Source organism: Loxodonta africana, chromosome 22 (genome assembly GCF_030014295.1).
Source record: "Loxodonta africana isolate mLoxAfr1 chromosome 22, mLoxAfr1.hap2, whole genome shotgun sequence".
Lineage (NCBI taxonomy): Eukaryota > Metazoa > Chordata > Mammalia > Proboscidea > Elephantidae > Loxodonta > Loxodonta africana.
Window position 1 is genome coordinate 43,248,699 of NC_087363.1, and position 24,604 is coordinate 43,273,302.

The 24,604-nt window shown below is 44.9% G+C and overlaps 1 protein-coding gene across 11 annotated transcripts in view; it reads left to right on the forward strand.

Moving 5' to 3' along the window:
• The window catches only part of SRGAP3 (SLIT-ROBO Rho GTPase activating protein 3), a 335,902-nt gene that overhangs the window by 267,153 nt on the left and 44,145 nt on the right, over window positions 1-24,604 (forward strand). For 10 of the 11 annotated variants that reach the window (XR_010319058.1, XR_010319059.1, XM_064274982.1 and 7 more), the window contains 4 exons: window positions 8,156-8,183; window positions 13,257-13,359; window positions 18,888-18,948; window positions 21,047-21,124. Coding sequence is in view for 9 of the 11 variants with exons in the window: in XM_064274982.1 (XP_064131052.1) it covers window positions 8,156-8,183; window positions 13,257-13,359; window positions 18,888-18,948; window positions 21,047-21,124 (270 nt within the window). In the remaining 2 variants the exon portion in view is untranslated. Of the gene's footprint in view, window positions 1-8,155; window positions 8,184-13,256; window positions 13,360-18,887; window positions 18,949-21,046; window positions 21,127-24,604 lie in introns of those variants that run through there. The other variant, XM_023547989.2, reaches the window with a different exon arrangement.

Consider the following 24,604-nt stretch of genomic DNA (forward strand, 5'->3'; position numbering starts at 1 on the left):
TACATTTTTCAAAACTTATTGATTGACAGCTGAGTGGAGAGTTATTTGCAATGAGCTTTTTCTCCACCACCTCTCTAATCTCGATCTATCCTCACACTTCAGTATTGGGCTAGGGCTTGAGTGGGGCCATAGAGTAGGGCAGGCAACTTTAGACAAAGAGGGAAGCAAAACAACAGCAAAGGAGGAGAAAGGGTGGCCAAGAAACACGTGAAAAGATGCTTATATCATTAGTCATTGAGAGATGCAAATCAAAACTACAATGAGATACCATCTGACCCTGGCTAAAATGGCACTGATAAAAAAAGGTAACAAATATTGGCAAGGATGTGGGGAGATGGGAACCCTTATTCATTGCTGGTAGGACTGTAAAATGATACAACCACTATGGAAAATGGTATGGCGCATCCTCAAAAAACTAGAAATAGAAATACCTTATGATCCAATAATCCCACTCCTAGGTATATACCCTAAATCAAAGCCAAACCAAACCCATTGCCATCAAGCCGATTCCTACTCATAGTGATCCTGCAGGACAGAGTAGAACTGCCCCATAGAGTTTCCAAGAAGCACCTGGTGGATTTGAACTGCCGACCTTTTGGTTAGCAGCCATAGCACTTAACCACTATATACATAGGGATATACCCTAGAAATCTAATAGAAGAGACACAGACAGACATGTGCACACCTATGTTCATTATTTGGAAACAGCCTAAGTGCCCTCAGTGGATAAATGGACAAGCAAAATGTAGTACATACATGCAATGGAATACTGTGCAACCATAAAGAACAATAATGAGTCCACGAGGCATATTATACTCTTGATGGATCTGGAGGACATAATGCTAAGTGAAATAAGTCAATCACATAAAGACAAATATTGTATGACCTCACTTTTATAGGGAGACAAGAATAGATATACACACAGAGACCAATGTTCATTGGTGGTTTTGGGGATGGGAGGAGCAGAGAATCACTCTCTAGATCATAGGTACTTGTTATTTTTGGTGCTGGAAAAAAGCAGCACCAACTGTGAGTGTAGTGAGCTCACCTTGACCAAAGTAAACAATGCCACTGAGAAGCACATAAAAGAAAAGATGTTTGTGTTAAAGAATATCACATACATAATTTTGCAGCACCACCAAAAAATGAGTGTATGGTCACACATATATATGTATAGGCATATATGTGTATGGATAGGTACAGGTATATACGTATGCATGCACAGATAGAAGTATCTATACATATGTGTACATACAGATGTCTGTATGCACACATATATATTCATAGAAGACACAGCTACAGAAATTTCTCAGACATAATCAAGCACCCTGTGAGATGAGTTTTCTGGATCTGAAGGCTTAAGACATTAGTCTCATGGTACAACTCAGTCAATTGGTATAACATAGTTCAAAGTTCATGTTCTACATCCTAGTGAGGTGAGTAGTGTCTGGGACCTTAAAAGCTTGCAGGCAGTAATCTAAGATACAACTATTGGTCTCTACTCATCAGGAGTAAAAAGGAAACCAGAGTCTTGGAGAAGAAACTAGTTTACAGAGATAATAGCCTACACAAGCCAGGTCTCGTCTACCCTGAGACCAGAAGAACTAGATAGTGCCCAGCTACTACTAACAGCCATTCTGATCAGGTCCACAATAGAAGGACCCTGATAGAATGGGAGAAAAATGCAGAACAGAACTCGAATTCTTAAAAACTCTAGACTTACTGGACCAGTTGAAACTAGAGGACTCTCTGAGACTATTGCCCTGATATACTCTTTAAACTTTGAACTGAAACTATCCCATGAGGTCTCTTTTTAGTGAAATAACAGATTGGAACACAAAATAAAGGATATTATCTGTGAGTACAGTGCTCCATTAAAAAACCATCCATGTGAGACCAAAAGATCAACAATTACTCTACAGCAAAGATGAGAAGGTAAGTGGGCAGGGAAATTAGAGCACTGGAAATGGAGCAACCAGAACACAAAGAGACTGTTGGCACATTATGAAAAGTGTAACTACTGTCACTGAACAGTTTGTGTAGAAATTGTGAAATGGGAACCTAATTTGCTGTGTAAACATTCTCCAAAAACACAATAAAATACTATTTAAAAAAAAATGGAGGAGGAAGGGAAAAGAGAGAGAAAGACAAGGAGAGGAACTCAAGGTGAGTGTGTGGTGGGGACAGCTTCCAAGACAAACATGAAAGAGGATGATTGGTTTTTATAGTCATGGGGTTGGGAGCTGGGGACTCTTTCTCATGAGCCATGTAACAGAAGGCAGGCCCATGTGAGTTGGTGGCTACTTGAATTTTTGAAATCATGTGCCCTGGATTTATGGAAGCAGATATCCTTTCAAAAAAGAATAATAATGATAAGATGCTAGATGAGTCCTCTGACTGGGAGGAGAAAGTGCTTCTCTCAACTCCTCCACTAGCACTATCAGATGCAACTTTTATTACTGTCCTTGCCTGCATGGCCTTAATGGAATAATAATAATAATTAGTTTTGGTTGGCATAACTCCTGGCCCCTTTAGACTTCCGAGTTTATTTAGCCTTCAGCCACACCTTGCTCGGAGAAGTGATTTACCAGTCCTTCTTCCAAGTTTTGAACTGACTAGCACCAAAAAAAAAAAAAAAAAAACTCCAGGAAAATGAAGTTTCAGGAGTATGGGTACAGCTAAGAAAAGCCATCTAGAAGAATCTTCACGTTTCTGCTTCCTAGTTAGCCAGCTGTGAAAAGAGCCCACTGCGCTTCTTTCGATAACTGGAATCAGTCTTGTTAGATCAGTCAATTTTGGGGAAGTTTGTTTTTTTGATTTTGTTTTTAATAAACTTCTCATTTTATAATAATTTTAGGTTCACAGAAAAGTTGCAAAGATAGTGCAGAATTTGCATATACTCCACACCCAGTTCCCCCGTTATTAACATTTTACATTAGTACGATACATTTGTCCCAGTTAATGAACAGACACACACACACACACACACACACACACACACTGTGTTTTTACGCAAATAACATGCACCTTCTATATTTGTTTGCCAACTTTGCCCTCCCCTATAAGGTATTTTTGTAAATGCTGCTATTTTTGTGTATATCATTACTAACTAAAATCTATACTTTATCAGATTTCTTTAGTTTTTACCTCATACCTTTTTTTCTGTTCCAGTATCCCACTCAGGATACCACGTGCATTTAGTTGTCATGTCTTCTTAGGCTCTTAGGTTTAACGGTTTCTCAGACTTTTCTAGTTTTTGATGATACATATTGACAGCTTTGAGGAGTACTGGTCAGGTACTCTGCACAATATCCAATTGGGATTTGTCTGATGTTTTTCTTGTGATTACACCGGGACTATGTGTTCTCTGGAGGAAGGCCACATGGGAGAAGCGGCATTCTCATCATGTCACATCAAGGGCACAAGCTAGCCCGTGACATACAGAGGGGAGACTGCACTTAGGTGGCTGTCTGCACTTATGGATGAAGTGTCAGAGGCACCAGTCCAACTGGGCTTTCCCCATCACCTGGAAATCCTCAAGCAGAGGCAAGATGCCTGTCGTCTTGTTGAAACATCTGGGAGTTCATGAACAAAGTTAGGAAAGGATCCTTTTAACGGTCTTTAAAGGTCAGTCATCTGAAAGTGTCAGCCATTCCAAGCACTACCACAAACCTGGAACAAAACGAAAGAGCTGTGAGTGTCCAAGCCCTGGGAAAGGTGTTGCAGTTTACCGCACAGATGGGGTAGAACCATCTACGCCTCACCTACACATTCCTGGTAAACTAAGGCCGTGAGTCAGCAGCAGGACACCCAAAGTAGTGAGTAGTGATTCCAAGAAGGAAGAGAAAGAACTCCAACAAGCTGAGAGAGTTGTAAATGACTATACATATACCAGGAGTTGAGCCCTGGTGGCACAGTGGTTAAGAGCTCGGCTGCTAACCAAAAGATTGGTGAATTGAGCCCATCAGCAGCTCTGCAGGAGAGAAATGTGGCAGTCTGCTTCTCTAAAGATTATAGCCTTGGAAACTTTTTGGGGCAGTTGTACTCTGTCCTGTAGGATCACTATGAGTCTGAATCAGCTCAACAGCAGTGGGTTTTGGTTTATACCAGGAGTTAGCAAACTATGGCCTGCAGGCCAGATATGGCCATTTCCTGATTTTGTAAATAAAGTTTTATTGGAGCACAGCTATACTTATTCATTTACATATTGTCTATGGCAGCTTTTGCGCTACAAGGCAGAATTCAGTGGTTGTGATGGAGACCCCATACGGCCCACAAGCCTAAAATATTTACTATTTGGCCCTTTATGTATCTTGGTCTACACCATAGGGCTGGATCCTTGAGTGTAGTAAAACAATTCCAGCTCCCTCAGCAGCACCTAGGATATCACTGTAGCTCACCAGATTACCAGTGTTAATGGTAATGATCCCCTGAAAATATTTAGAAAATATTATGTTTTGTTGTGTTTAGTAAAATATTTAAAAATATTTCTGCTAATAAATAGTTGAAACAAGTTATGAAATAAGGTTACAGTATAACAGAAATAAGCGTCAGTTACCTAGAAATTTCATGCACGTGGAATTTCTGTCCTCTGCTGGAGCTAAATAAGTTGAAAACAAATCTTCAGCCATTTCTATTCTTCTACCATGTAGTAAAGGTATGTGTGAATTCATAGGGCATTGAGTGAAAGGGGGGTATTTAGCAAGCAGGAGAATTTGCATTGACTCGGGCTAAGAGCTATGACTTCTAACCAAAGGATCGGCAGTTCGAATCCACCAGCCGCTCCTTGGAAGCCCTATGGGGAAGTTCTGCTCTTCCTCGAGGGCCACCATGAGTCAAAATTGACTCGACGGCAATGGGTTTGTGTTTTTGATCTTTTTGGGTTGGAAAAATTCTCGGTGGGCAGGCCAACGAGAGCTCAAAATCCTCGATAATCCATTCTTTTGAGTGTCAATGGAGGAGACACCACCACCTGCGCATTTTGACTCTTCCATTCAGAACATTCTCCTAAGGGTGGGGCTAGGGTGAGGTTACACCTGCATCAGTGGCCTTTTATGTCATCTGAGGGTTACTTGGTACGGGGAAGAAGGCTCTGGAAATTTCTAAAACAGGTGTGAAATACAAAGCCAAGTGAGATATTTTGGCTGAAAAGATACAAGGCTTTTCACCACCGCCCCACTCCCCATGAAATGAATTATCATGGCGAGTGCCTCAATTTCTCTAAAGTACTCAGCTTAAAGAAGCCACAAGTTAAAGGAAACACAAGGTCTTCTGAATCACCTTTACTTAGAAGTGGACTTTTGAGCATGGTTGAGCTCAGCCATATAAGTCAACAGGCTTCTATGTGCTCAGCAAATTGGCATTCCCTGTTACCACTGATATCACCGGCACATCTTGGGAACAACAGCACACACCGTTATATGCCCCTGGCTGTGCTATACTGTTTTATTGACCAGAGAATTCTCATTTTATCCTCATCTCTGAGTCTTAGATCTGTGACCTTTTTAGTACTCTGGGGTTTGGGTAGTAAGCCCAGGGCTTACACCTATGATGCTGGTGGTTTTCAATTTACTAAAGCCTCTCAAGGATGAAGAGTGCATTGTTCATAAAAGAGATGGGACATAGCCCTTTACAGAGCAAAAGGCCCACCAGGATCAGGTAGTCTGACCTTCTAGAAAGTGACTGAGCCACCAATAATAAAATATGTTTTTGAATCCCAACAAGCCTCAGGAGATAACAACAGCAACGAAACCCAGTTGCCATTGAGTTGACTCTTACTCATGGCACCCCCATGTGTGTCAGAGTAGAACTGTGCTCCATAGGGTTTTCAGTGGCTGATTTTTTGGAAGTAAATCACCAGGCCTTTCATTTGAGGTGCCTCTGAGTAGACTCAAACCTCCAACCTTTCAGTTAGCAGCCAAGTGCACTAGCCATTTGTACCACCCAAGAACTACCAGAACATAAAGGGCGGAACATTTTTAAAAAAATTATTATTATTGTGGTGAAAATACACCAAAGCATTCACCGATTCAACAATTTCTACATGTATAATTCAGGGGCGTTGATTACATTGTTCATGTCGTGCAGCCCAGAGCATATTTTATTTTGATGTTTGTTAGAAATTGATACACTGTAATCAACGCCCCTGAATTATACATGTAGAAATTGTTGAATCGGTGAATGCTTTGGTGTATTTTTGAGAGCTGGAATGTGATTCGGAAGCTTAAGGATAATGTATTAGACTCCTTGTTAGAGGAACATCTGTCTTGAGTGTGTTCTGATATTCCATTCCAGGACCTAAACCCTTTGATTCCTTACCTCGCCCCATCTTCTCCCTCAGTCCCTATCTGTCCCTTCATCTGTCCATCCATCTGTCCAAAAGCACAGACATTGTGCTGGGCCAGTACTGAGGATACAGTGGTATACAAGACACAAGGTACCTGCCCTCGTGGAGAAGAAAGACCTCAAACAATAAGCAAACAATTGAGCAAAGAGTTATAATTCATCTGAGCTCAAATGGAGAACAGTTGTACGTGTACGTAGCAGGGGTAGACGGACTTCCTTTAAATTGGGTGACCAGAGAGACCTCTTTGGGGTGGGGATGTTTAATCAGAGACTGAAGGATGAGAAGGTGCCAGACACATGAAGAACTGGGGAAAGAGTCCCCCAGGCAGAGGGGACAGCATGCGCAAAGGAGGGAAAGGGTGTGGTCGGTTAGAAGAACTAAAAGAAGCTCAGCGTGACTGGATCCTGTGAGTTCATAGAAGAGTGGACAATTTTGAAGCCAAGAGGAGGAGGAGCAAGAAATGCCTCCTGAAACTCCCTTTGTAAATCAGAATCAAAGTTGTCTGCCGCCCTGAGGGAGGCGGCGTGCTTTACGTGAACCCTCCTCATATAATACAGCCCAGGTCATTGGCTGGCCCTTTTGTGTCAGGGGTTGCCATCAGCTCTAGACAGAGATCTGAAATGAAAAATTCACTAAAACTGGTGTCTGATAGAAGTCCTGGGTGGGCAAATGATTAGTGCATTTGCCTGCTATTTGAAAGGTTGGATGTAGAGTCCACCCAGAGCTGCCTCTGAAGAAAAGCCTGGCCATCTACTCCCCAACAATCAGCCACTGAAAACCCCGTAGAGCACAGCTCTACTCTGGCACACATGGGGCCGCTGTGAGTTGGCGTCGACGAGATGGTAACTGACTAACTGAAGTCTGGCAGGAATTTGTCCCAGGCCCCAGACATAAAATCAAATTAAACAGTACAAATTTACCTGTTTTACCTAGCTTTTCTCCTTTTCTGCTTTTGTCCCTTTGGCTCAATTTACCCAACTGCAGTCACCCTTGTAACTGTTTGTGGTTTTGCTCAGGAACTCAGGAATTGTGTGTAGATTTCCTCCAAGGTCTAATTTAGACCTCTGGTTACTCTCTTCATCCCCTCGTTTCCCTTACTGCCCCCATTCTGCATTGTTTTTCATAGAGAAAGTAAATGCCCTGCTCTTTCTTTAACAAGTCCCGAATGTTAATGCTGGATGAAATTCTAGAATCTAGAGCTGGGCTGTCCAATATGGTAGTCACTAGCCACAGGTGGCTGCTGAACACTTGAAATGTGACTATGGCGAATTCAGGCGTGTTTAATATACTCCAGATTCCGAAGAGCGATAACAGGGATTAGAAGCCACACAGGTATCTTGTGGCTGGTGTCCTTCAGAGCCAGCGTATGACAGATGCTCAACAAATGTTATTTGAAATAGAACAGTGCAGAAGTTCTAGAACTTTGATATACATAGAAAGGATAGATAGCTGGGGGGTGCTTGTTCAAAAGCAGATTCCTGGGTTCTTCTCAGGGATTCTGATATAGGAGGTGCCTGGTAGAGCCAAGAAATATGTATTTTTAACAAGAAATCTAGATGATTCTGATGCAAGTGGTCAGCAGACTGTAGTTTGAGAATCACTGAAAAAATTTAAGTGAACGCAGCCCTACAAATAGGCGCTGGGGAATTAATAAACTGCAGTTGTCCTCCAAAACCCATACCTTGGGCATAATTAGATTTCACATAGCACAAGCAATTAAGACCACTTGCTTTTGAGTTTTTATCAAAAGATGGATGTTCTCTGGTTAAGAAAAGCCAAGTACAAATCAATGTATACTTTTCTTTCTAGGGGAAAGAGCAGAATGTGGCACCACCAGGTAAGAGCTGGAGAGTCTTCTTTCACCTGGTGGCCTGAGGTGGGGGATGGAGTGAGGTGGAGAGGAAGCGGGGGGTGGGAGGGTAATGGGAAGACAGACACTGCTGACGCTCAGAGGACCTAGGGTGCTCTCGGAGTGGGCCAGCTCTTCACGACTGTCCCTATGGGGATGGTATGGGTGTGCTGAGGGAGGGCAACCTCGCTGTTTTGCAGCTTTGCTTGTAGCATTAGACTGATGCAGCCACGCCCCCTCCAGGCTGGCAATGGGGGGAGGCGAGTCTTCAGAGCTGCTGGGGGCAGTGGGTATTTTTCCTTTGGGCTATCCATGGGGCGAGGCTGTAATATCCCAGAGTGGTGGAAGTCAACGAGCAGAGGCCAGAGACTGGGTGGCTGTTGACCTCTCTCCCCATCTGTTATGTGGCTGCTGAGGCCAGCCTGGGCTGGGGGTCCAGCTTAGGCCCCCAGTCAGAATTGGCCAAGGCTTTGGATTGGGCTCCCATTGCACAGGTATGGGCCTGCGCATGCGCATATACACCCAAGCAGGCACCAACACCCTGACTGCCGCACCTTGGCTTTGAACCCACAGGCACTGGGATGGGCTGACGAGAGATGCCTCGATGGGAAAGCAACAAATGGGCAACTCATGCTTTATCTCTGGCTTGCTCAACGCTACCTCTTGCACTTCTCCCTCAGCAGACCAGAGCCAGTGAACACTTTCTACTTGGCAGCTGAGAGCTGGCAAGTGACTTTCAGCAACTGGGCTCTTCTTTTACCCAGGTTGTTCCTGAGAGCCCATCCATTTCTGAATTCCCAACCTTTGCCCAGGCTGTGTAAACAATAGCCACTGTTCAACATGCGCTCAGCCGATGGCCCAGAGGCCTGCGCTTTTCCATCATATGGCAGCTGAGAGCTACTTTTCGCCTCACTTTCTGGGCCCAGCAACCCAAGGCGATCCTCTTCCCACAGATTCTTCCCAGTGGCCCAGAATCCTGGAAAGCTGCTGTGTTTGGCAAGAGGGAAGATGGATCCTCAACTCCTTCCTGCTCCTCTGGAAGGGAGTTGGCTGGAAAGAGGCTTGGAAAAGCCCTTGGGTTTTCAGTTTGCTGGGCCCAGGCTGGGGGAGACCGGGTGCTCTCCAGAAGTTTAGCCTGTGCAGCTGTTCCTCTGGGCCTCGGCGGTTTGGGAACATCAGGATGACATAAGGCCAGGCCGAGGCCTTCCCAGTACATGGGTCAGCAGATGTGCAGGGTCTCTTTCTAAGAACCTTTTAGAAACAAACTCTTTAATTTTTTTTTTCCCCTCTAGCAAGAGAATGTTATCATAGTCCCAGAACAACAGAAGCCACATTTTACACCAAAGCCTGCAAACAGTGAAACAGATGGCAGACAAATTGAGCTGTTCCTTGCTTCCTGCTAATTCCTAGAACTCATGGGGGCGAAGATTGTTCCAGCAGATTGCAGGAGAGGCGATTTGTGATCAAGCTCTTGGCCAGTTCCCACCACCCTTCCCCAGGGAAAGTGCAGGGGTTTGGCTTTATTTAAATAAAGACCTCTGAGGTGTTGTCTTCCACACCCTCTTTGACCTAGGGCCTGGAAAAGACAAGCTGGGATTACCAGACCTCCCACTTATACTGCAATAAATTGCAAACCCAGCCATCTGTACTCTGGTCCCTGGCCAAGGTCAAAGGAAACTTTGTTAGTAAACAAAAACCCATCTCTTCCAAAATCATTTGTTACTCGTTGGGGAACTCATTGCCAGGTTGGAAGTAGTTTCAAAATTAATCTTAAAGGCCCTTGGAAAATGGCTCCCTGTGTCTTCCATCGTTTCCTGTATATGGTTGGCGTCATTTTAGATGACAGTTGCAGCAGGTCCCCTTGAGCCAAGCCCTGATGGCCTCGTGTAGATGGACCAGTTTTTGGATGTTGGCTGCAACTTGTTATATTTTTCTCACATTTAAGAGAACACTTATCTTAGAACAGACCAATTTCATAATAACCCTGTAATTTAGGCTGGTCGTATGAGATAACTGCAATTGAAAAGCATATTTACTGTTAATGGCAAAGCAAGATGCAAACATAGGGTTGGATTATAATTGTTCAAACTAAAGTCTGGCTTCCCTAACCCAGGTCGATTTAACCACTATTGTCTAGATTAGAGGTGAAATCACTTGAGATTTCTTGCCCAAATGAATGCAACCAGGTGCCCACACAAGCACAGTCCCAGGAGCCTAACTGCCATTGAACTGCCATATTGCCACTATTTTGAACATTGACACCCATGTGGGTATCAATTTATTGGGTTGTATCGGACAAATTTTAATTATCATGCTTTGGGTCACAGAATAATTTTGAAGCCAACTCCTGTGTTGCCAACATATGTTAATTTTAATCTTGGTTGAAAGGCAGAAAGGGGACATTGGTCTCTGGTTTCTCTTTCTTCCTCTCTGTGGCTTTCTCTGTTCCTGTTTTCCTTGCCTCTCTCTTTTTCTCTTTCTTTCTTTCCTTTTTGCTCTGCCACTGAGCAGCAGAAGAGATGGAAGGCTTAGGCTGCCCCACTTTCCTTGGCTGAGCTGCCCCCCTGCTCCCCACTTTGTGCTCCACCCAGCACTTCAGTAAGTCTGGATCGATTTGATGTCATGCAAAGTTGGGATAGCTACGTTTCCTTGTCAGCGCTCCCAATCCGTGCCCAGACCACCACACAAAGAAAGGAAGCCCAGTTTGATTCAAACAGTCCTTTGCTTTCTGGATTGGGCAAGAGAAATCGGGGGAAAAAATATCTTTTTTTCTCTTTATTCCATTTTGTAAACTTAAAAGACAAAACAAAAACAAACAAAAAAACCCTAAGGACTTCTTTTAAGAAAACCTCCAGGTGGGCATCCTAGATTTTTTTTTATAATGGGTGTCTCACACCCGCGTTAAGAGTCTCCGCTCTTCCTGACCATGAGAGTTTAAAATGGGATTTAATGCTACTGCTGGATGGTCTGTGATAAAACCATTTCCCAATATCACACTCACACGAGGAGCTGAGGTATCCTCCCAGCTCAATCACATTTTATGTGTGTGACCTTGAGCAAGAATCTTACTCTCTGGTAGGCTCATTTGCCTTATGTGTAACATGAGTTGAATGATTCTTGCCTACCTCACAGGGTTGTTGTGAGGGTATCATGCAAAGTGAGCTAAGGAAACGATCCAGGAATGCTCAAAAACAGAAGCCCAAAACACGATGAAAAATAGGTGGCGAAGTTTGCTATGCTCGAGTTACTTCTCATCTCAAGTCTTAGAACCTAAGGCCTCGTGTCACATTTTTGGTACTCTCTTTTGGCTTTTGCATTTAGAAATTCAAAAGCAGTTTGAGTATAAGAACTGCCACCCTCACATACACACATCCTCAAAAAATAAGTAACTTACGAAAAAAAATGACATGGACTTAGCTAACCAAATTGACATAGGTGCAAGATGAGCTCAAAATAACCTTGCTTGTTGTTTCTTTTCAAAATTTTTTCCTTTGTTTTTAAGTTCCCTATCTATGTGAGACTGAGTCCATTGGTCTGTGCTGTTATTTTGGTTCTTTTTGGGTGGCATGATATTTGAATTCGATTGTGTCTTTGCCCATGCATGTCCTGGAGCTAGCAGCATTTGCTCAGTACTGAAACACCTAGAAGAAGTTGGTTAGCATTCTCTAGATGGGCTGGGCTACTGAAGAAGAAAGGTAAGCCCAGTAAGCAGAGGCAGAGGTGAACCCCATTCATCTTGATTGGCTGCAAAGTCCATAAAAGTTCTTGCTTATTCTTGGAAATCAATTAAGTAAGTCTTCCTGGTGGGGCATCAGGTCTTTGCTCATCATGTATGAGCTTTATCTGTGCCAGGCTAGGTCCTCTGTTGTTGTTCCCCCAATCTTGAACCAAGCCACTGGAAAATGAACTGCCTCTCTTGATTAGGGGCCTTCCTCCTATTCTCAGAAATCCTTGGCAGCCTTAAGTCAGGTCAACTTGAGTGGCAAAAGATGAGCAAATAAGCCAACACAGGTATATGCATGGTGAGCAACCCTGGAATCTGGTCCAGTGTTTGTGGCTGTTTCACTGTCCTTAGTGAACCGTGATGTGGTTTTCTCTCCCTGTAGCCAAGAGTGGAACACAGGGAATTGAGCCTTAAGTAAAGCAAGACACTTTCAACCCGACCATGAATCCTCCACTGGCAAGGGTTAATGGGATGGATGAGTCCTTGGCTGGAAATGAAAAAGTGCCTTCATGCTCCATGAATGTGGCCTGGTGGAAAAAATCCTGACCTTGGAGCCAGATAGGCCAGAATTTGGGATCTAGTTCTGCCAGCGCTCCTCTCTGGACCTCAGTTCTTGCCTCTATAAAACGGGACCTCTAGAAATCCCAGTATACAGGGTTGAGGTCACATTAAATGTGATGATGGGTTTGAAAACACCTTAACTGGAGGCATACTTCACTAAAGAACAGGATTATTACTTTCTACTGGGAGGGAACCCAAAGAAGCTGCAGCCTCCCTCTTGGCATCAGTTTCTTCATCTCTAAAACGAGAATAATAATTGCCTGGCCCTTAGATCAATGAAATAAAGATTAGTCGAGTGCATTTGAAATGCCAAGAGGTATTAAGAACATCAGTGCCCTGGTACATTGGGAGACTTGGAGATGAACTTAAGCCAAAATAATGAAAGTTAATCCACTCATCTTTGAAAGTCTCTTGCTTTCTCAGGCTGCAGATTACCTCTCTCTCCCCTGACTCCCCCTCCATCTGGTCAGCTTTGCAGGATGACAGTCTCTGATTGGGTTTCGGTGGTTTCTTGGACACGTACTATTTCCCACCTATGATTTAGAATGTGTTTGTGTTATGTAAGACTGCTTCTGCTTAACATCCTGGGTAAATCAAGATTCCCTTAATCATCCAAAGGCCTTCAGATGGAGCATTGGCCACCAATGCACTGGGGGTTCAGGAGCTTCCGTTTGCATTTTGTGTTCTCCTCCAGGCACAGGTTTTAAGAACATCTTTCCCAGTTGTATGTTTATGTTGGTTGTTTTCTTGATTTCTTTTGTTCCGTTTTCCCCTAGGCCCCCCTGCCTTCCCCCTAAACCACAGAAAATGAGGAGACCTAGGCCTCTCTCAGTGTATAGCCATAAACTCTTTAACGGCAGTATGGAAGCGTTCATTAAGGTACTTGCTGGGGAGCCGTAGAGTCCGCGAATGCGCCCAATGTAATGGCAGCCTCTCTGCACACAAATTCTCTTCCGGTCACAGCCCTTGCCTGACCTGGAATTTATGACCCATCTGCCCGGCCCTAATGCAAGCTACTTCCCGGCTGCAGCCTGCTCTAAAGCTTCAGTGAGGACTTACAGCCAGAGCTGCTTCTGCATCTGAGCAGTTGTTCCTAAGTGTCTTCCTGCGATTCCCAGCCCTTGGGGAGGGATAAGGTCAGGATGAAAGCCAGTGAAACCCAAGCAGGGTTGAGATGCCAGGGCGTTAAGATGCCAGCACAGCCGTCCTAGCCAGCCACCTCCCACTGTTGAGAGGCACGATCCTAACGATCCTAAAGTGTGAGGCACAGTTAGAGAAAGTTTTTACCTTGCTTCCCTCCCATGTTTCCCAAGGGGGATTGATTGAAAGCAGCACAAAGAAAATCCCTGCAGATAATAGTGTGTTTTTATTCAAGTGATTTTTTTTTTTTTTAACTTTAGCCAAGAGCATATCAGCAAAGGAAACACATAATATTCTTAAGAGAAAAAAAAACCCTCCCACCTAGTTTTGCTTCTTGTTGGGTGAATTTGGAGGAGAAGGGTTGAGGAAGTCCGTTTAGAATTCCAGGTTAATCCTTTACACTTTAAACTAAAAATTAGAGTCTCACCTAGTTGAGTTTCTTTCTTTGTTCCTCGATGCCAGGGGTACAAAATAAAGCCACCCCAGATTAAATGGCTGAAGGCAAAGTAAGATGGTGATGGAATTGTAAAGGGCACTGGGTGGGGAAAGAATGTGAGGAAGGGAAGATACCTTCTTAATGTTACTTAGGAGGAAAGGGGAGGAAAATCCATGCCAGTTACTTGAGAGCCCACCACCACCCAGTGAAGATGCTTCCTGCAGAAAACAAGACTGAGATCTATCAGGAGAGATGCAAAGGTTCTCGGGCTTTGCTGATGACTTGGGAGTAGTGGTGGCAGCCTCTGCTCCAGCTCCTCAGACAGGGTGCAGCACAGGATTAACAGGGGAGGGAGGGACTGGATTCTGGATCTGCCTCAGGGATGGGAGAGGGCAGTCAGGACCAGCCTCTGTTCTAGGACTGTCTCTGCCTATGGGCTAACTGCTGAGAAGGGCAAGTGGGGGAAGAGAAAGCAGAACAGGAGAGTGCAAGTTGGGATTGCCTGGAGCAGGGAACTTTGAGAGACAGGAAGCTTGGGGGATGCCCAAGGAGGGGCCACGTTAGGTGGGTGCATCAGGAAAGAGGAGCAGTTTACCATCCAGTATGTTGTGGGATGGGGCTGTGTCAAGAGTCTTCTCTTTCTTCATCCTCCCTCCCTCTCCTCCAAGACTGTCTTCTCGTTTACCCTTGTCCCCAAAAGAGCCACTCTCCATAGCTCAGAGGGACTGGGAAGTCATATTAGTTGCTCTCCTTGCCCTCATAGCGCAGCTTGGGAGGTTTTTAAACGAAAACTGAGAGTGTAAGACAATTCAAGACATACACTTGCAGAATTATCTACATGAAACAAGTTCTGTGAGAATTCAGAGCAAGAGAGGACAGTAGGCTTCTTGCAAGGCTTTGAAGAAAGGGAAGGAGTAACAAGGAGAGGAGTGGGACAGAAGGAATTCCTGCAAGGAGGAACAGACTGAGTGAAGGCTCAGAGACAAGGACACATCCCCTCATTGACTCAGCTCCCAGCTCCTTGGAAATGAGTGATCAGTCAGGAAGCAGCAGCTGGCTCTTACCTGACAATATTGGATAATTAGGTGTTCCATTTAAATGTCCTTTTAATAGGAAGAGACTACAAATAATGTGTGACTATAAAGTGAAATGACTTTGTTCCTCCTGACAAATACATCAGGACTTATTCAATCATATGTTTGCTCCTTCGAGGTAGTTACCTTGGAAACCACATTCTTATCCTAACATAAAGCAATTGCCCCAACTGCTTTGCTAAGTCTTCTTTAGAGCCTGTAGCAGGGTGTCATTATCAGTAATGTCAGTGCTCTGTATTGGAGCGGATACCTTAGCATATTGGAATGTGAAGGTCATGCAAAGCTCAGCTTTGCAGAGCCATCAGAGGAGCAAAATGACAAGAGGAATGTGCTACAGTGGGGCTGGTCAACTGGCCCTCTGAGCATGGCGGCATCGTTAGAATAAGTGCACAGCCTCCCCAGGGGACTACTTAGAAGAATCATACTCATCTGACTGAGAAAAATATGTTATATTTGTTAAACTCAATTACCTTTCCTTATAGTCACACTGACCTTATTACCACATACCATCAGTGCAGTTCAACAAACTCATACTGCGCACCTGCTGTGAGCTGGGCAGTGGGTAACAAAACTCCACATGGCAGGATCCTTGCTCTCAAGGATGACTGACTTTCAGAGAATGAAAAGACACTGATACCTACTCAATCCTTCAACTATCATGAATGGAATTTCATTTTCTCTGATGAGTCACCTGCTATCTAGAAGGCCATCCTGTATGAACTAAGAGTCCCCAGCTTGGAAATACCGTTCCCGTGAAAAGTTTTTCTGTGAAATGACACTCCCAGGACTCCATGATTATAGTGGCTAAGAGGGACAGAGAAGCTCACCCAAGTTAATAATGATGGATAAATATTTTTGGAGTTATTTTTATAAATTCCTAGGACCCTACATTGAGTTGACTCCTTTTCACATCCTTGCTTTTTTTCTCCTCTCAGACAGACAAAAACTCACTGCCGTCTAGTCAATTCCGACTCATAGCAACCCTATACGACAGAGTAGAACTGCCTCATAGGGTTTCCAAGGCTGTAAATCTTTATGGAAGCAGACTGCCATGTCTTTTTCCTGCGGAGCGGCTGGTGGGCTCAAACTGCCAACCAGTGCTTTAACCACTGTGCCACCAGGGCTCCTTTCTCAGGCAGAAGGAAACCCAATTTTTATCATACAAATAAATTTTGAAGCCTAGGAGTTGGACCTCTGGGGGAGGGGGAGAATCTCTACCTTGTTTCTATAAAATGAGAATGATAGTTACCTACCTCTTGAGTTTGTTAGGAGGATGAAGGGAGTGAATATACACTAGGATTCCAGAGTGCTGCCTGGCACTTTGTAAGTGCACAGAAAGTATTGGCTATTATTGCCGTTATCACTAGCTTTTAGGGTAATACTCACAGAGCTCCATTTGATGAGGCTGTTGTCTCAATTCTAGCGTTCTGGTAGGTTTAGCCAATGTTTGTCTGTTAACATATTAATTCCTGTCATTGAGATGCCAGGAACTGAACAAATGACACAGCTAGAGGGCACGTATCTTCCAGTTTCTTAGCTTGGCCTCCTCATGGGGCCCATATGAGACATAGTACCACCTTAGAGCCTCCACACATGTGAAGGGAGAGAGCTGATGGTGCTCCCCACCTCACAAAATAGGGACAGACACAGATGTATTTCCCTCTTTTCTGTGGGAAGGTGGGCTTTCCTTAAGGGGTCTTGGGTAGGTTCTTGCCCATTGGTGAACAACAGCTCCATGTGTTGAGGAGAAGCTAGAAATGGGATAAGGAAGGGATTCAATACACACACTTCCTGCGCTTGACAAGGACAGAAAGAGGCTCATGGGTCCCCTGGTGTCTTGAGAGGGAAGCCAAGGCAGCCATATTGGAAGGCTGGCTGGAGGCAGGTCCAGATCACTCATGAGTCACTGAGGCTGGGGTGGCCCTTCCTGCAGGCAGACTATTTGGCAGGCTCCCCAGGACCTTTGCTGGCTGCCATTGCATTTCGGCGTTCACGGACTCTGAAGGATCTGCTTACTCTAACTGATCTTATTCCTGCGTAATCTTTTCTTTTTCTCCTGCTCTGCTGCCTGTTTATTTTTTGTTATCAGAGGAAGAAGAAATGCTCGAACCAGGAACCAGGTATTTACTAGAAAGGCCCATTAGCCCCATTCAGCTGGATGGAACCTGTCTTTAGTACTGACTTTGAGAACAGAGCCCGCCTTGCCTATTGCCACATGGGTCCATATTCTCGTCCTGTCCCTGGCCATAGTTAATCAAGGGAAGGTTTCAAAGGTAGGGTGTGGAAGAGCCAAGCAAACATCCAAATTCATGGTTTTCTCTGTCCCTTTTCTGGAGCATATTGCATATGCCTCATTGTTTCCTCACCTTCTAGGGGGCTAGTCATTGATTTTGTTCTCTTTTTAAGAAAGCTTAAAAAACATTTTGTGCTTTCTTGGAGACCAGGAATAGCAGAGAGGTCAACCGATCATAGAAGGCAAAAGAGAAACTCCCCTTGCCCAGCCCTTTTTGTTTGTAAGCCGGTCTGTTGTTGCTGTTAGGGACCATCTAGTGAGTTCTGACTCAGTGACCCTGTGTATAACAGAGTCTACCCACTGCCATCCAGTTGATTCCGACTCATAGCGACCCTATGGGACAGAGTAGAACTGTTGCATAGGGTTTCCAAGGCTGTAAATCTTTAAGGAAGCAGACTGCCACATCTTTCTTCTGTGGAAGAGCTGGTGGGTTCAAGTCGCAACCTTTCGGTTAGCAAATGAGCTCTTTAACCACTACACCACCCTGGCTTCTTTAACAGAGTCTAGGAAAATGTAATTGAAAACACGTTTGTACCCCCTATAGATATGTTTAGAATTGCCTCTTGAGGAGCCCTCATGGCGTCGTGGTTAAGAGCTTGGCTACTTACCAAAAAGTTGGCAGTTTGAATCCACCAGCCTCTCCTTGGAATCCGTATGGGGCAGTTCTACTCTGTCCTATAGTGTCGGTATGAGTCAGAATCTACTTGGTGGCAGTGGGTTAGGAAGATGTAATTGAAAACACAGTCACACCCCCGGTGGATATGTTTAGAATTGCATCTTAGTCAGTCTTCCTGACTAAGGTTGGATACTAGATGGTCAATGGCTGACATAACTGCTTCTTAAACTTTTTCTTGTAACATGTTTGTTACACAGAGTATCCACCTGGATGTTTGGGTTGTGACATCTTGTGTAGAGGTCTTCCCTTCTTAGAGCTCAAAGTGACCCTGGGGGCCAGCTTTGCTTCCTCCATGGTGTGTTCTTCTTAAGTCTTGCATTAGGTACTGTAGTAATAAGATGAGACCTTGAGTCTGCTTTTTTATCCCTAAACCCTGAGAACAGTGTTGAGTTGGGGCAAAGTAGAGTGGGAGGCCAAGAATTGACTCCAGCCCCCTCCAAAGAACCAAGGAAGCCTGACCATGTGATGGACCCCACTCCTCTACCCAGATATGCCTGTCAAGCGTCCTGACTCTAGAACCTTCCCAGCTGGGGAACAAGACAGAGCATTTCTTTAAAATTAACGTAGCTATGCCTTTTTCTGCACATAACCAATGATTTTCTATTTTAACTGTTTATGGAAACTTTAGGATTAGCAGTTTCTTGCTTGTTTTCCTACTAACATAATGGTACTAATATTCTGGCTTGAGTTTATAACTTGTGTTTGAAGTGTCTTTTTCCTGTGGTGGTTGCCAGGACCAATAAAACTCACAATTTTTTTTTTCTTAAGGACTCAGGACAAGCTATACCACTTGTAGTTGAGAGCTGTATTCGATACATCAATTTATACGGTAAGCTTGATCTTGGCGGGGGGGTGGTCAGTGTTTTCAGCTTGGTCATTCAACTAGGCCGTTCTGATAGGAAGTGAGATTCTGATTCACCTTGGGAAATTTTCTGTTATAGCTCTGCTTCCAGGGGGGAAAATACTCTAGGGAACAGCTGCTATTCTGCGTGATGTCTTTCAAACTATAGTGTGTTGGGGGGATGGGAGGTGGTGATGAGAGGCCCAGGAACAACTAGGGAAACTGAGGCACAGGGAGGTTATAGACAGGAGAACCATTTTAATTCCTTCTTCACTCCCATCCAACCCCACAACTCTGCATTCTTAGCCCTGAATATAGTTGGCCAATAAAGCCGTTATATCTACTAGATTGTAAGCTCCAGTGAAGGAAATACAGTATCTGGGATGTGCTAACCATGGAATCCCCAGCACCTAACTTGTGCTTCCACCTATCCGTTTATTCATTCCTCCACAAGTACACTTACTGAGTACATGGTAGGCAGTGTTTAGACACTGAGGATATAAGTGCGAACAAGACAGATGCCTGCCCTAAGTAGCGTACATATCCAATTAGAAAGAAAAGGAAGTAAACGAGCAGAGAAATAAGTAATGCAATGTAGTGATGATGCCATGAAGGTAATCAAAGGGGGATAAAGAATGGCTGGAGGAAGGTGGGACTCCTTTGGCTTAGGTGATGCAAAGAGACCTCTCTGAGGGGTGACAGTTGACCTAAGACTTCAGTGAATAGAAGATCCCCGCCATGCAGTCCGGATGGAAAGAATGGCCAGTGCTCTGGCCTAATATGGGAAGGAGGCCAGTGTGGACCAGTGGTAATGAGCCAGGAGGGTGGAGTCAGGTGGCAGAGGTTTAGTATTTGTTCACTAAAGACGTGGACAGGCACTTGTCGGCCACATATTAGGTCCCAACCAAGCTTTGGCGACCAGTGCTGGTTGCTATCGAGTCGCCCCTGACTCGTGGTGAGGCCGTGTGTGTCAGATTAGAACTCTTCTCCATGGGGTTCTCAATGGCTGATTTCTGGAAGTAGGTCACCAGGCCTTTCTTCTGAAGGTCCTTTGGGTGAACTTGAACCTCCAATCTTTCAGTTAGCAGCTGAGAATGTTAACTGTTTGCAAGCGTGTTAGGGGCCAACATTCCTAGATTATAATGCAGAGAATTGTTTTATATAGAAAAACTGTTTGAGGCACAAAGAAAGGATCACAGCCTCCCCCATTAATTCCCATTTAAGATGAGGTGTTGGGGGGGGGGAAAAACATTGCCATCTAGTCAGTTCCAACTCATAGCGACTCTATAGGACAGGGTAGAACTGCCTCATAGGGTTTCCAAGGACTGACTGGTAGATTCGAACAGCCGACCTTTTGGTTAGCAGCCAAGCTCTTCACCACTGAGCCACCAGGTCTTCTAAAATGAGGTAGGCCTTTTTAATTCCTGCAGTCCTAAAATTGCTATTATGCCATTACTGTTATGTCAGGTATTAAGGTCTCCTCTTTGTTGTGGCCTATAGAAACATGTAAAAAAAAAAAAAATGAGATTGTTTTTCTTTAATAATTTAATCTCCCCTAAACTCCTTGATCCCTAGGCCACGATGCACTCTAGACTCCAGCTTTTCTTGAAAGAAGAAGGTACCTATATAGGGGGAGAGATTTGTTGAGGGAGTGGCACTGATCATTCCTATTCCAGGTATCTGTGGCTGTTACACCCAGAGTGGCATTTTTAAGGGCAGGCTTGGTGCCAGTGCAACTAGGAACGCAGTGAGCAAAGTGCATCAAGCCAGATATATGCCTGAGCTGACCTGTTGGTTAAAATTGGCAGTTGGTCTGTCAGTCCAGTATTGATATAAACTTCTTATGGCCTTTCCTCCAAGCCTGGACAGGTGGTCCCAGGAGTATGAAGACAGGGTGTGTCTGAGTATTATTTCACAGAGAAAGCCATTAGTGTGGGCTTCTACCAGGAGACCTTCATTGGGAATGCCTCTCTCATAAAGGATGGTAGAGAGCAAGGGAAAAGCAGTGGGGAGAGTCACAGTTCTTCCCAGTGATCCGATGAGCTCAAGGCCTCATGGCATTTTCTGTTTGTTTCTTCGTTTTTAGGACTCCAGCAGCAGGGGATCTTCAGAGTGCCAGGATCTCAGGTGGAAGTCAATGACATCAAAAATTCCTTTGAGAGAGGTAGGTGCAGTGTGACCATCTCGAGCTCATGGTCAGGGGAGACCAGCATGGGTGTTAGCACATGTCTTAGGGCCAGTGGTGTGCCAGAGCTGGCTTGTACCAGCTTGCAAGAGCCCATTATGTACATCTGTTCCCAACTTCACCATCAGTGACTTGACCGTGGCAGTTTGAAATCAACCATGGTGGGAATATTTACACCACAGAAATTGGCCAATGCTAAAATTTTGTTTTCCCCTCTGGAAAGCTGGCTGTTCAACATCTACCAGCACACAATTGCCTAGGGGTGATTTTCTCCAGTGGATCTTACACTGGTTAGAGGAAAATAGGGTCTTGTAAAGAACTCTGGCATATCTAGATAACTCTATTAAGGATGCTGCAGTATTTTAGAAAAGTTGGAAGAACATGGATAACACTAAATGGTTTTTAAGAATACCCTAATTCTTCATTTTTTTATGCAGTGTTTTTGACAAGCTATATGTTGTCAGGAAGAGATCATACATCATACCACACACACTCCCCAACCGTGAGGTTACCTAGTTCCCACTTTGATTAAGTAAGGATATAAAAGCTTGTTTGAATAGAGGTTGGCCACCTCAATGTGACTTATTTAGAGTAGCCTCTCTTGGCCTCAGAGTTCCCAGTGGGGGCAGAGGCAGCATCCGTGCAAAGTAAGACTTACTGGATCAGGAAAAGCTCAATTCCTGCTGCACCCCTGCGTTTTTTAGCCGGGCATATCTCACCACTACAGTAGAACTGCAAACCTGTGCATTCTTATTCAAGGGAATACTGTCAAACACCATGCTCCCTGATTCTTGAGCCTGTCATAGCACTAGCCAGTCCATATCCTTATCCCAGAGGAGGAAAGAATTCATATATGGGCATCCCAGTTATATCTCTGCCTCCAGTTTTCCAGCATTTCGGTAAGATCACCTCTCCCCAGTCTGCTCCTTCTTGACTCAGATTTACTACTTTTTTCTTTGAGTGGGTCCAGTATCAAGTTTGGTCTGAGGACCCCAATTCCAAACCCAGTAGTACATCACATCACAATTTACACAACACTGTAGTACCCGCTATTTTAGGTAATCCTCCTAACAGCCCTGGGAGGCAGTGGTTTATCCTTTAGGCTGTGTTCTGAGCAGACCTCTCCCTGGGGACTCCAGCCATAGAATCCTCCCTGCCCATTATAGGGCTTCCCCTGGAGGGGCTGCCTCCTGAGCCATCTTTCCGCCTCCCTGTGCTCCCAGTTCCATCCTGTGGTGTAGCTCCAGAGTGGAGAAAACATTCTTCCAGCCCTAGCCATCACCACCACAGGCCCTGTGACTGGGATCCCAGCACAGAGAGGTAGATATGGCGGGATGTGGTGCTCAGTGGCCTCCTGGGGCCCAAGCGGGCTTCAGTTCTGGAATCTTCTCCAGGATCTTGGGCACTGAGAACCAGAGCCCCAGAACTCTCCTGCTCCCACCTCCTACTCAGGCACGTATTCATCTACTTATTCATTAAGTAACAGACTTAAAAGAACCAGTTGCCGTTGAGTCATTTCCTACTCATGGCAACCCCACGTGAGTCAGAGTACAACCGTGCTCCATAAGGTTTTCAGTGGCTGATTTGTCAGAAGTAGATCACTGGGCCTTTCTTCTATGGAGGCTCTGGGTGAACCTGAACTGTCGGCGTTTTGTTAGCAGCCAAGGGCATTAACCTTTTGCACCATCCAGGGACTCCAGATGTAATGGACTAGGCCCTGGAAATACAATATGAATACAACACAGTCACTGGCGGTGGGGAGACAGTTTAGGAAGCAGACAGCATGAGCAGTGCAATGATGGAAAAGCACTGGGTAGCATGGTTAGGGGGCCCTGGTGGCACAGTGGTTAAGAGCTGGGCTGCTGACCAAAAGGTCAGCAGTTTGAATCGACCAGCCGCTCCTTGGAAATCTTACGGGGCACTTCTACTCTGTCGTACAGGGTCACTATGAGTTGGAATCGACTCCATGGCAACGGGTTTGGTTCAGCATGGTTAGAAGCCTCTATCCCAGCTTGGATGGAAGGAGAGCAGGGGATGGGGTTAGTGAAGCCAGGGAAGGCTTCTTGGGGAAGGACATGCCTGAGTGGAAGTTTAAAGAGTAAGAGCCAGGAGAAGCAAGGACAGGGAGAGGGCATTCCAGGCCGAGGGAACAACATGGGCAAAGGCCAGAAAGGAAGAGGCACTGTGCCCCCCATCAGCATCCCTGACAGAAGTGCCACTCATCATCTTCCTGAGCTTCTCTTGAGTTCACTGGGCCACCTAACTGAGAGTTTTGTTTCTTTATCTCCCCCAAACTCCTTAGCAACCCAGCTCTCCTGTGTTCATTGTAAATAAGAGGGATGGTCTGGAACCTTTGCTGGTTCTGTCCTCCTGGACTCATCAGTTATGCAGAACTCTCTGTGACCTGCTTTGAGTCTCATGGGTACACACACTGCTTGGGCCTCCAGCCTGGCGAGTGCCTTGCCCAGCATCTCCCTGCTTCTCCATATTCTATAGGTGCCTCTTTATAACAGGCAGCCAGACCCTCTCCCCACCCCACAGCACTTCCCTCTTGAATGTGATTTCCTAAGGCCAGCACCCCCTGTCACTTGCTTGGGTGCCTTGCAAGGGTGATGTGCAATTTAAAAGACTTCTGTTTTCCTAACAAGCCTTGGCTCGCCTGGCAGAGCATGGCTGGGCAGAGATTGGCTGACCCAAACGCTCAGCTGTAGATCATAGTGTCTGCTTTTTCTTTGCCTCACGTACACAGTTGGCCCCCCTCCCTCTCTCATCAGTCCCAAATGAATCACATTCTCTCGCCAGTCTTGCCCTCCTGCCTCACCTGAGCCTACAGTGAGCGTGTCTTATTCTAAAAGAATAGCTCCTGGCATATGTCATTTAGAAAAACCCGTGCATGTCATGCATGGATGAATCACCTATTCTCAGTTGCTGTGCATTTGGCTCCGTACCTTCAGACACTCCCTCACCTGTCCTCAGACTCCGCTTCTCTCTTTTTCCACCTGCTGCTTTTCACCACGTTTCCGTGTTACATGTGTGGCTTGAGCCAAGCACAGTTCAGCACCTCCTCAAGTCCTGCATGGTGTAACCTGTGATGAGTTCTCTTCTCAAACCAGTGCGTTGTGTTTTCCTTTCTTCCTTTTATTTTTTAGTTTTGAAATTTAAATGCTCCAATCCCTACTGGGTGCCTACATTTTGACCACTTGTTAAAAGAGATTTGGATCTTGTTCTTCTTGGCTCCATTTTTTCTCTCTCCAGGGAAGAAGTTCTTCCCTCCATTCCTTGCAAAAGGCTTTTGAAAGGAGCACAGTTCTTTTCTGTAAACTTACCAAAAATTATAACATTTTGGCTTATTATTCCTCTCTTTTCCTCCTGACACGAGTCAACCAGGGTTTTAGTTAGGATTATGTTTGTGCTGTCAATAAATCTTTAACTCACTGCTCCAGTTTTGAGATCTTTCTG